We start from the raw sequence: 12565 nt of genomic DNA on the forward strand, positions 1-12565 counted from the left end.
TTAAATAAAAAATATTTATGATATTTATGATAATATCCGAATTTGACATTGACTCTGAAAATACTTACACATACAAACACCCAACCTCATGTATGAAGAGAAATCCTAGCACACCAGAAACATTATTGCACAACTTTCTCTAAGATTTTTGGCCTTATGAGCTTCTCTAATTTGCTCATTACCAATTAACTCTAATAGTTCCTCTATTAAAAGGCCGCCTAAACACAATAGTTAATAACGCATACAAACTCTATCTTTTACTACCATACTCATATATATAAACAACAAAGTAAGATGTTCTTAAAATTGTTCATGTTGGCAATTCGTATTCTTCGTAGGATCCCAATGATCAATGTTAGAAGACTCTTATACATTAACAGAACTACTTGATGGTTTTTGTTGAGCTCCTTCTTGTGTAAGTGCTACGGCCTTGGGTATGTCATTCTTATTACTGTCAATGCTATCAGTTAACTCGCGTCCTTTTGTTTCATATGGAATTAGCGCGACAGAGACTGCAGCAGCTAATATTACTCCTGCAAAAAACAAGATTGATGCCATTCTATGACATCCTTGTATCAAAGCTACAGCCACATAAGGGCTAACCATTGCACCTACTCTTGCCATAGAACTCGCCATTCCAAAACCCGTATTCCTCACTGATGTTGGATATATCTGTATCATACAGGAAAAAAAACGTCACTACCATGAAAAAATGATAATGCAGCAACAAAATCAAACTCAAACAAAAGCAAAATTAATTTACCTCTGGAGCGAAAATAAAGGCAATGGTGAAACTCCCCATTATAGAGGCTCGAGCCCCAAACATGAGAACTGTTGTGATAGCGTTTGATCGATGATCCACCAGAGGAAACAGGAATATTGCACCAGCAACAAACATGATTGCCATGGAATACTTACGACCAATTCGATCAATTAGGATGCCAGCAATAATAAGTCCTGGGAGTTCTGCAGAGTTATAGATAAAAATGTTAGTACCGAAAAAAAAATTGTACAAGTACATGTTAATTAGTCAATAAAACCGTCTTTATCAACCAAAAGTAGACAAACTTACCAGCAAAACTAGTGATGAACACGGCTCTATAATCAATATCAGGCTTAGTATTTTCTTTCTTATGAACAACATGAGAATCACATGTATTGTCCTTAGTGTTCAACTCAGTTGTTAGCAACACGATGCCATAGTACGCAAATGCATTACCAAAGAAAACTACCCACAGGAGCAGAGTTGTGGGAGCCAGTTTTTTTGAAAGAAGAACTTTGAATGATCGAACGACAGACATATCGGAATCCTCATATTTCGCAGGTGCTGCGCCTTCTTCCCCTGTAACAACTTTTGTAGGACAGTTAATTTCTTCTTGCTCCATATCAGTAACAAGTACACCAGGAGGCAATTCTTTGCCATTTATTCTCGCTATTTTCTCTAACACTAGGGTAGCCTCTTTCTTTCGGCCTTTCAAACACAAGTACCTCGGCGACTCAGGGGTAATGAAATAGAATACCAGCAGGATGAATGAAGGCAGAACAGATAGACCCAACAGCCATCTCCATCCCAATTTCGGCATTATAACCTGTTAAAAATTAGCACCATGTTAGAATCAACAAGTAATTAATATTTGTACTATTTACTAGCATGTTATATATGATTAAAATTTTGATCATGACATAACTGTTGATTGTATAAACATTAGATTAATTTGAGATATAAAAGTTTGTTGAGTATAAATGTTATAAATGATATAACTTGTGATTGTAATGTAAAATAATTAATAGATCATGTACATTTCCCATTGTTTATCTTTATTTAGATGTTTTTAAGAATGTGATTTTTCCATTTTCATACTATAATTCATAAAGTCAAATGTGATCTATTATCTGAACCCAAAAACTGATCATAGAGGGCAACTAGCATACCCATGCCAAGGCAGCCTCGGTGATGGAACCGACGGTCCAAAAGGCTTGGAAAAGGACCATCCAAGTACCCCTGCTAGGTGCAGGTACAAACTCTAGAAACCAAGTTAGTAAAACAGGACTAGCTCCTAACCCGACGCCTACCAAACAACGAGCAACGAGCAACACCACGAAGTTCGGTGATGCTGCACTCAGAAGACCAGCTGCACATGTTACTACTGCCGAAAATACAAAACCTTTCCTGAAATATACAGAGTTGCAAATAATTGAGTAACATATTATTGTGTGATCATGTAGCAGAAATAGTTAATTATGTCCAAAACGTAACATAAACTGATAAACACACCTGAAATGATCCAAGAATTATGCCGTATGCTATGTTAGTATTATTCAATCAGAGTATGAAAAAGAATCTTATGAAATCTAAGTTACAGATTATGAATATCAGGGTACCTTAACGTTTTAGGTATTTTGATGTATACATGTTCCGATCCATATGACAATGTCACTTCGAGTGAAATTCTATTAGATTAGTTCGTTATTGTCTTGGGGTGATTTTTAGACATAAGATCAAATTCTTTTTACATCATTATTTATCATGTAACTATTTCTACACGTAAAATAACAAATTTAAAGTTGGGAGTAACTCGCTTACAAAATAAGTTACTTATGTATATGTCAAAGGCTAAGTGGCTAACTATAAAATTATTAGTGCAATTGATGCACATGATACAGCATATACAGCCATACAGGAGTTAATTAAGACAGCAGAGACAGAAGAAATTCAAAAACAAACAGCAAATTGTTAGACTTAATTGGCCTGGTAAACAGTACAATAGAAATTCATAAGGTCAACTTATCCACCCAATTAAACTGGACTTCTTAAAAATAATAATAACTTATTTAGCATTTTTTGTCGTATTTGAAATTATAATTTGAGAAGACATTATTTTAATAATAATTATTTTGTTAATTATAATTATAAAAAAAAATATCATACATGGCTTTTTTTTTTTGACACAAAAATATCATACATGGCCTTAAGGCTATATATAAGGAGTTAAATGAAAAAAATAAATAAATTTATAACATAATTACACTGATTTGCACGTGATTTTCACATGCATTCCTAAATTAATACCAAATTAAGAAATAAATTAAATTTTTTTTAACCTTAAAGGCTGCACATAGTTAACCCTAAAATAAAAATAAAAATATACACCAGAAACTTATTATTTACCTTAGTTTAAAATACTTCGTATTATTTATCATTTTCTTTATTACGTTAACAATATTATTGTTTAAAAATATACATTAAAATATGAGTATATGACAATGGAGACAAACAGAAAAAGAGTATGTGTATCCTTTTTTGTTTTTTTTGAACGAGGAGTATGTGTATCCTTTTTCCCACAATAATATAACACAAAATAAATGAGAACAGAGTATTTCTACAAAAAGAGATAATTTGTCTGAATGATATTTACCTTCTTCCATATTTATCGGAAATAAGACCAAAAGAGTAAGCACCAACGAACATGCCTGCAAAAACTATGGTTGTTATAAGACTTTCTTGAGCCGCGCTAAGCTCCCATTCGTATTTAACGGCCGGTCCGACGAACGATAGAATCATCATCTCCATAGCTTCCGAAACCCACGCCATTCCGGCGTAGGCTAACACCAAAAACTGCAACTTTCCGAACCCCATCGTAACAAGTGCTTCATCGACTGTGTACGTTACACTTACTTTATCCGCCATTTTTTCTGAAGTCATCAATAAAATGTTAATAATAATAATAATAATAATAATAATAATAATAATAATAATAATAATATATCTTTGATATACTATGTGTTTTTCATGATAATTTTCAAACTTTATTAGATGTTTTTATAAATATTAGATTTCTAATGAAAATTTTCAAGAAACTTTGCTTGATCAAGTCTAATTATGCAAGATGCAACTATACGAAATTTATCAGAAGATTCTTGCACGGTACAGTCTTCGTTACGTTGAGTCAACAAAGTCTAGTGTTGTTTGGAATTTTGCAAGCAATAATTTCCAGCCTTTTTTTTGACTAATTGTTGATCTATAAGATACAACTTGACTTTAGATGAAATTTGAAGAGGTACAAAATTAATTAATGATGTCGAAATATAAGTGATTAAATTCGGACTACTTACCAATAACGTTGAATTGTTGATCCCACGAGTGTCGATGAGTGACAAGGTCGTACGATGAAGGCGTTGAAATATGTAAATAGGATGTCAAAATATAATGTTTTGATTTTAGATTAGCGAAGATTGATCTTATGACAACATTTCTTGGAGGAAAAGAGCTAGAAATATAACAAGTAGGAGATTTCTAAATTTGTTTGAAGATATATGAATGTGGATAGTATGTAGAAAAATAGTATATATAGGCAATTTGTAAAATAAAATAAAATAAAATGATTAAGTAATTCATAATATTATAAAATAAAGAATATTGTGAATATAGAAGAAATAGTGAGTCGAAAAAAATATATAGAAGAAATGAATTAAATTGGCCGGTTTGTTCCTCCCAAGGAAATTATAAAAATTATTAATAAACCAATCTGTTTAGTTGCTGTGTGTATTATTTAATAAACAATGTTTAGATAATTAAGTAAATTACTTGCATGATGCAATCCTAGGGAGATGTGTATACCATGCTGTCCATGCACATTATTTTTCTTCTCCCAAATATACCCTCACATATATTTTAGTGATATTTGATCATCAAACTATAATTTCACCGTGAATACCTTTCAAGTTGTCCCATTGGTGTATATTGTGTATTTAAAGATGGGGCAAGTTATCACTCATCATGTATAATTTAGGTCATATTATCTTTCATTATTTTTGCTAAATTGATATAAAATAGGCAAAAGCTAACGAACGTCTTCAGGGCATTGGATAAGCTAGCTAAAAGTAGAAAGATTAAATAAAAAATTAACATTAATTACACCGATCGGCGCATGATTTTGTCACGCTTTTCCAAATTAATACCACTTTAGGTGATATTTTAAATGCTTATCCAATGCCTCGGGGGCGTTCGTTAGCAAGATCCTATAAAATATCATTTTTACTTAAATAAAATAACTTTTATTTTTATTACTTTTCTATTATATTTGTGTAGACACGGAAAATTTTATGAGTATCGTACATTAAATTAAATAAATTAATTTGGGTTAAAATCATATGAATAATCCATTTTAATTATTTTTTGGCCCACCCAAATAAATAATTCGAATTAATCAAATATAATTCGGGTTATAAAATAAATTAAACGGACCAGGTTAAAACACTTCTAAGTCATAAAATGGGCCAGGCCCAAACCTACTAAGTCCACTCAAGGGGTTCTTTTCTCCTATAAATACACCATTCCTCCATCAGTTGAGGGGATCCAGAAATCATTATTCCAAGAGCTCATAAAACTCAAACGGAATTCTCTCTGAAGTAAGTCAACAAGCACATCAAACTCGTGCCGACTTGTTCAGATACACTCAAACACATTTGAACGGGATTAAGCTTCATAAGCCCTCGTTCAGGTGTATTCAAACAAAACCCCTGAATACAGGTTGACATCATCAAACGTCACCCTGCATTCAAACTCAAGTCGACGTCATCAAACGTCACCCTACAAGTGTCACACACGTGTCATCGTCAAGCTGCGGAACAGAATTAGAGGACTTAGTTTATTTTTATTATAAACTTTTATACAGAGATTGTACCCAAAAATCAAATATTAATATAAATTCATTTGTTACTTTATTTCCCGTCTTTATTTATTTAGACTCGAAATTTGTGTAAACAAATTTTGTCACGCTCGGTGGGACTATCTCTGCCTCTCATCTCTGTTTCCGTACGTTCAAAAAAAAAAAACTTGAAATGGCCTCAAAGACCCTTGTCGACAAAAGGATCTCTACTACAGCTCAACAAAGGGTTGCTGAGTTGGCTGAAATGCTTAACAGCCAAACTGATGAGGGCATCGTTACTAGAGGGATGAAGCAAGCTTTTGTTGACTCCGCCGCAAGAAGCTTGCGTGGCGCGTCAATCCCAACCAAAGCACGAAAAAGTCGCGCTCGTCTTACTGCTTCTGTGAGGTCTCTCATGTCCTTCACTTGCAAATCACATGAGAGTCTTGTGTTTGGTTCGTTCGAGCTTGTCACCCACACAAACTCATCCTTCGATCACTTTGATGAAGGACATGACAATGAGTTTAGTGTGAGCTCACCTGAGCCTACTTTTGTTGCTGTTATGGTGACACATACTAAGACGGTCGAACAACAATTGGCTGAAACGAGCAGTATCCTTGAACAGCTAAAGAAAGATGGGGAGGAAAAAGATGCTCAAATCAGACAGCAAAATGAACAAATTGCTACTTTAACAAAGAAGCTTGAGAAAAAATCGATTGAGACTGAAAGTGATGACAGCTCAGACGGTAGCACTAAATCGACGGAATTAAAGCCAAATGGGTCACAAAATTTAATCACTGCTGAACAAGTTCAAGCTATGATAGCTAATGCTGTCAAGAGCCAACTTGGAGGGGGAGGTTCGTATAATAACCGCCGTTATGTGAAGCCTTACACTAGGAGGATAAATGAGCTGAAAATGCCGTTTGGATACCAACCTCCAAAATTTCAACTTTTCGATGGAAAGGGTAACCCAAAACAACATGTTGCACACTTCATAGAGACGTGCAGCAATGGTGGTACCAAGGGTGACTTGCTTGTAAAACAATTCGTTCGTTCTCTTAAGGGAACCGCTTTTGACTGGTACACCAACTTAGAGGCTGAGTCCATTGACAGTTGGGATCAAATGGAAATGGAGTTTTTGGGGCGGTTCTTTAGCACTGAGCGTGTCGTTAGCATGACTGAGCTAACTCAAATTGCGCAATGGGATGAAGAGCCAGTCATTGATTACATCAACCGCTGGCGCGCTTTAAGTTTGGAATGTAAGGATCGACTGACTGAAACCTCTGCCCTAGAGATGTGCATTAATGGGATGAGTTGGGAACTACATTACATCCTAAAGGGTATCAAACCAGGATCTTTTCAAGAGTTGGCGACGAGAGCTCATGACATGGAACTCTCGATCACCTACAACAAGAAGAAGAAGGGGCTTGCTTCGGAAGCCAAGAAAGAAAAGAAGGAGTATTATAAAAATGACAAGTCCTCCAAAAGTTCAACTAAGGAGACGTTGTCTGTGACTACCTCTTCTGCACCCATCAAGATTTCAGGGAAGAAGAAAGAAGAAAGACGAAAGTAAGCGTTCATCTTCGAGATTTGTCAAGAAAGATAAACCCACTTTGAAAGAGCTTCAAGCTAAGAAGTACCCTTTCCCAGACTCTGACTTGTCTGGCATGCTAGACAAATTGCTTGAAAACAAAATCATCGAGTTGCCGGAGTCAAAGCGCCCTGAGCAAATGAACAAGACATCCGATCCCAATTATTGTCTGTATCATAGGTTGATCAGTCATCCTATTGAAAAGTGTATAACACTTAAGGAGAAAATTATGCAATTGGCAAAGGATGGGACAATCGAGCTAGATGTCGACGAGCCAGTGACATCAAATCAGGCTCAAACTTTGAAATTTGGAAGTTTGGAGCCAGTTATCATACTTGTGGAGAGTCAACCCATTCAACATGAAGTCTCATTCCAAGTTGAACTCCAAACAAATGCCCCTAAACCACATGTTAACTCCCAAGATGAAGATTATGACGAAGGGTGGACATTGGTGACAAGGAGAAGGCCAAGGAAACAAGTGCATGCTCCTAAACCACAACCTTCATATCGCAGAAAAAAGAAACAAAAAAAGAGAAAACCCAAGTCTTCAAAAGGAAAAAGAAATCAAAGGAGGCCAGCAAGCACAAGGTCCTCCCTATAGATTTGCTTGATCAAGAGCCGTTGTCTCCCATAACTTTGGAGGAATATTTCCCGGAAGACTATTTTACTGTGGTTACGGCGAATACAGTTTCCTTTGTAGAGAGTGAAGAAGAACAAGTTGATGATGAAACATCAATAGAATTAACTTTACAACGATCGGAGGTGGTAGCAGACCCAAAAATATCTACTGTCTTAGATGCTCTTCCTTCACGCATGGGATGGAGGCAAATTTTTCATTTGCCTAAAGAGATGTGTCAATAGTTATCTCTTGCACTTCAACACCCAGAGTTGTATGCCGATAAGGTAAAAAATGCTGGAGAACCTGCGGAGGATACCACAAAATGTGTGTCATGCAACGCGGCCTTAGCTTTCACAGATGATGACTTGTTGATGGGGTCAAAACCCCACAATAGACTCTTGTTTATATCGGGGTACGTTCGCGAACAAAAAGTGAGTCGCATTTTAGTTGATGGTGGATCCGCTGTCAACATCATGCCAAAATCCACTATGACAGAGTTAGGAATCAAGATGGATGAACTATCTAACAGTCGCATAGTGATACAAGGATTTAACCTTGACAGTGAGCATGCAATAGGCATAATACGTCTAGAACTCACATTGGGAGAGTTAACTTCATCGACTCTCTTTCATGTGATTGACACAAAGACTTCATACAAAATGTTGTTAGGACGCCCTTGGTTGCATGAGAATGGTGTTGTTGCATCGACCCTCCATCAATGTCTTAAGTACTATCGTGGGGGCGAAAAGAAGATAAATGGGGATGTCAAACCCTTTAGCAAACAGATTCGTACTTTGCTGACGCCAAGTTTTTTGAGGAAGAAGAGGCGTCAAGTGAGATACTACCTTCGCAAGTCCTTTCAACAGGAAAAAGAGAAGTTAAGGAGAGCATTGCTTTGATTTCAAATGCCAAAAAGACATCTTCTGTTGAAATAAAGCATCAACCAAAGGTAGAAGTAGACGAAAAGAGTCTCTCTCATCTTGTCATAAAAGAAAAGCCAAAGTTGTCAACTCCTATTTTGCGATACATCCCAAAATCACGTCGCAAAGAGGGAGAATCACCCTTTGAGTGCCGAGAGGTTAACCTTGATGTAAAGTAGCAAAACCAATTGATGACACTACTCTCCAAAACTTGAAGAGTAAAACAACTGTACCATTGGGTAAAGGCGCGCAAAGCCAAATTTCTAAGTTATCAATAGAGTCGTCTAAGGCAAAAGAGCTTAACAAAGCAAAGTTCGGCCAAAATGCATACAAGCTATTGGCAAAGTCGGGATATGACTTTGAAAACCCAACACCCATGGGTAAGGTCATAGACATTAAACCCAACGGACTCAATGATACTCAGAAAAAACTGCTTGACTATGGTTCTAGTTATCAAGAATCTAAGGCAGGCCTAGGGTTTCAGCGCCCCAAACCAATCAAAATTGGTGTATGGCGTAAAGTGGACACTTCTTCCTCACAGTACATTACTGCCAAGGAACCCAGGGAAGGTGAGGGTGAGAACGATTTGCCCACTCCCATAACTTCTGTATTTGATCGACTTCAACCATCTACTATGAGGAATCATATCTCAGTGTTCGATAGGCTTGGAGAATGTGACCATAGGGTGAAAGAAACTTCAAGTTCTCAACCCTTAAGGCGAAAATTATCTGTCTTTAACCGCGTAGGCATGAAAAATGCCTCTAGCAAAGAACAAAGACAGTCGACTTTTAGTCGCATAAAGAAAAGGGAAGACAATTTCATGAAAAATGACGAGCCGAAAAGTGTTGTTCCCTCTCGCATGAAAAGAACGCAAGACATAGATATCATTGAGAAACAACCTTTAAAGGCAAGAGTTCGCACTGTGGTTTTCACTAACTAAAATGAGTCGTCAGACCATGCTATAGAGGAACATTAGGAGATTGTTTCCACAAACCATGTGACGGCTGCAGAAGTGCCAAATCCCAATGAGGAAATAGAAACTGATGAAGCTCCCAAGACACTTGAAGACGGGGGACAAGCAACAGTAGATGAATTAAAAGAGTTAAACCTTGGCACTTTTAAAGACCCACGACCTATATACATCAGTGCCCTTCTAACCCAAGCGGAAGAACATGAGTACTTCAAATTACTCTCCGAGTACAAAGATGTCTTTGCATGGAGTTACAAAGAAATGCCAGGTCTCAACCCGAAAGTCGCCGTTCATCGATTGACAATAAAAAAAGGTGCGAGTCCAAAGAAGCAATCACAAAGGCGATTCAGGCCGGAAATTGAATCTGAGGTGAACAAAATCATTGATGCAGGGTTCATTCGTGAAGTCAAATACCCTATATGAATAGCAAACATTGTCCCTGTGAGGAAGAAAAATGGACAATTGCGAATTTGTGTGGACTTCCGCGATTTGAATGAAGCATGTCCCAAGGATGACTTCCCACTTCCAGTCATAGAAATCATGATCGATGCCACCACTAGAAATGAAGCATTGTCATTCATGGATTGCACAGCTGGATACAATTAAATTCACATGGCGCTTGAAGATCAAGAAGCCACGGCGTTTCGCACCCCAAAAGGGATATTTTGCTACAAAGTTATGCCGTTCGGTTTAAAAAATGCTGGGGCTACGTATCAACGTGCAATGCAAAAGATCTTCGAAGATATGATGCACAAAATTGTGGAGTGTTATGTGGACGATTTAGTGGTTAAGTCTAAAAAGAGGGAGGATCACCTAGGTGACCTTCGCAAAATCTTTGAAAGACTACGCAAAGTTCAATTGAAAATGAATCCTCTCAAATGTGCGTTCAGTGTTACCTCAGGAAAATTTTTAGGTTTCATCGTAAAACATAGAGGAATTGAAATTGACCAAACCAAAATTAAGGCAATTCAAGAAATGCCTGTACCACGAAATCTCAAAGAACTTCGCGGTCTCCAAGGGTGCCTTGCATATATTCGGAGGTTCATCTCCAATCTTGCAGGCATATGTCAACCATTTAGTCATCTCATGAAAAAGGATGCTCCATTCAAATGGGATGAGTCATGTCAAAAAGCGTTCGACAATATAAAGAAGTATTTGTCCTCTCCGCCGGTTTTGGGGGCACTAGTTAAAGGAAAACCTCTAACCCTTTACATTGCTGCTCAAGAAAGATCATTGGGGGCAATGTGTGCTCAAGAAATTGAAGATCGCAAGGAGATAACTCTTTATTACTTGAGTCGAACATTGGTGGGTGCTGAGCTGAATTATTCACCAATTGAAAAAATTTGTCTTGCGTTAATTTTTGCCATTCAAAAGTTAAAGCATTACATGCAAGCTCATACAGTCCATGTCGTCTCAAAAGCCGACCCAATCAAGTACATCCTCTCAAGACTAGTGTTGTCAGGAAGACTAGCTAAATGGGCTATACACGTCAAACAGTACGATATAGTGTTCGTACCACAAAAGTCTGTCAAAGGACAAGCCATCGCTGACTTCTTTGCCGACCACCCAGTACCACCTGAATGGGAGATGTCCGTTGATTTTCCTGGAGAAGATGTGTTTAACATTGAGATACTACCACCATGGGAAATGTATTTTGACGGGGCTGCTCGTCAAGATGGCACAGGAGCAGGGGTAGTCTTTGTATCGCCAGAAAAGCACGTTTTACCTTACTCATTTGTGTTAACTCAGTTGTGCTCAAACAACATGGCTGAGTACCAAGCTCTCATTATGGGTCTTCAAATGGTGGTTGAAATGGGAATTCAAGATCTTGATGTTTATGGAGATTCGCAACTCGTTATAAGTCAACTTTTAGGCGAATATGAAGTCAAGAAAGAGGATTTAATTCCTTATCACAAACATGCATCAAGATTTCTTGACAAGTTTGACATTGTCAAGCTCAGCCATGTTCCAAGGAGTGCCAACAAGATGGCTGACTCGCTTGCCGGTCTTGCAGCCACTTTGGCACTGGGGGCAGAGGAAACCATGTCTATGCATGTTTGCAATCGTTGGGTAGTTGCACCTGAAGAATATAAAGTTGAAGATGACGAGGTCGAGGAGGTTGACATGATTACTGTCTGCCAAATTGACAAAGAAGACTGGCGTCAACCAATCATCGACTATTTGGAACACCAAAAGCTACCTAATGATCTACGACATCGAACAGAAATCCGCCGTCGAGCCTCTCGTTTTATTCTCTTCAAAGGGACTCTTTATAGACGATCTTTTGACAAGATATGGTCGAGATGTCTAGAAGATGAAGAGGCAGCCAAAACAATAGAGGAATTTCATTCAGGAATTTGTGGAGCTCATCAATCTGGTCCTAAGCTTCATGATCGTATCAAAAGGGCGGGGTATTACTGGCCCTCGATGGTCCAAGATTGCATGGAGTTCGTTAAAAAGTGTGATGCATGTCAATTTCATGCAAACTTCATTCACCAACCTCTAGAACCATTACATCCAACTGTGACATCATGGCCATTCGAAGGATGGGGTCTTGACGTGGTTGGTCCAATAACACCAAAGTCATCTGGTGGTCACGCTTACATCCTAGCTGCCATAGATTACTTTTCCATGTGGGTTGAAGCTATTCCCCTTCGTGAGGTGAAAAAAGAAAATGTTGTCGATTTCATTCGCACTCATATCATTTACAGGGATGGAATACCTCAAAGAATCGTCACTGATAATGGAAAGCCATTCGTCAAAAACTTGATGGATAGCCTTTGCCAAAAGTTCAAGTTCACGTAACATAAGTCATCC

General features: G+C 37.6%; 1 protein-coding gene across 1 annotated transcript; it reads right to left on the minus strand.

Annotated features, from left to right (window-relative positions):
• Nucleotides 1–3846, minus strand: LOC145576682 (organic cation/carnitine transporter 7-like). The gene is made up of 5 exons (XM_081634402.1): nucleotides 3417–3846; nucleotides 1933–2170; nucleotides 1073–1589; nucleotides 764–966; nucleotides 1–672 (listed from the first exon to the last, which is right to left on the minus strand). Exons 1-5 carry the CDS (start codon nucleotides 3701–3703, stop codon nucleotides 367–369), a joined length of 1551 nt encoding a protein of 516 aa, XP_081490528.1. The 5' UTR covers nucleotides 3704–3846; the 3' UTR covers nucleotides 1–366.
• Nucleotides 3847–12565: the final 8719 nt, after the last annotated feature.

The sequence above is a fragment of the Chenopodium album genome, chromosome 13, assembly GCF_948465745.1.
Source record: "Chenopodium album chromosome 13, dcCheAlbu1.1, whole genome shotgun sequence".
Classification (NCBI taxonomy): Eukaryota; Viridiplantae; Streptophyta; class Magnoliopsida; order Caryophyllales; family Amaranthaceae; genus Chenopodium; species Chenopodium album.

What these genes read in the sequence shown, in the direction of transcription:
- LOC145576682 (XM_081634402.1), bottom strand. Translation starts at nt 3,703, where the DNA reads ATGACTTCAGAAAAAATGGCGGATAAAGTAAGTGTAACGTACACAGTC. An exon ending in TCCGATAAATATGGAAGAAG is followed by an intron (nt 2,171 to 3,416) that starts GTAAATATCATT and finishes TGTATATTTCAG; the next exon opens with GAAAGGTTTTGTATTTTCGG. An exon ending in CCGAGGCTGCCTTGGCATGG is followed by an intron (nt 1,590 to 1,932) that starts GTATGCTAGTTG and finishes AATTTTTAACAG; the next exon opens with GTTATAATGCCGAAATTGGG.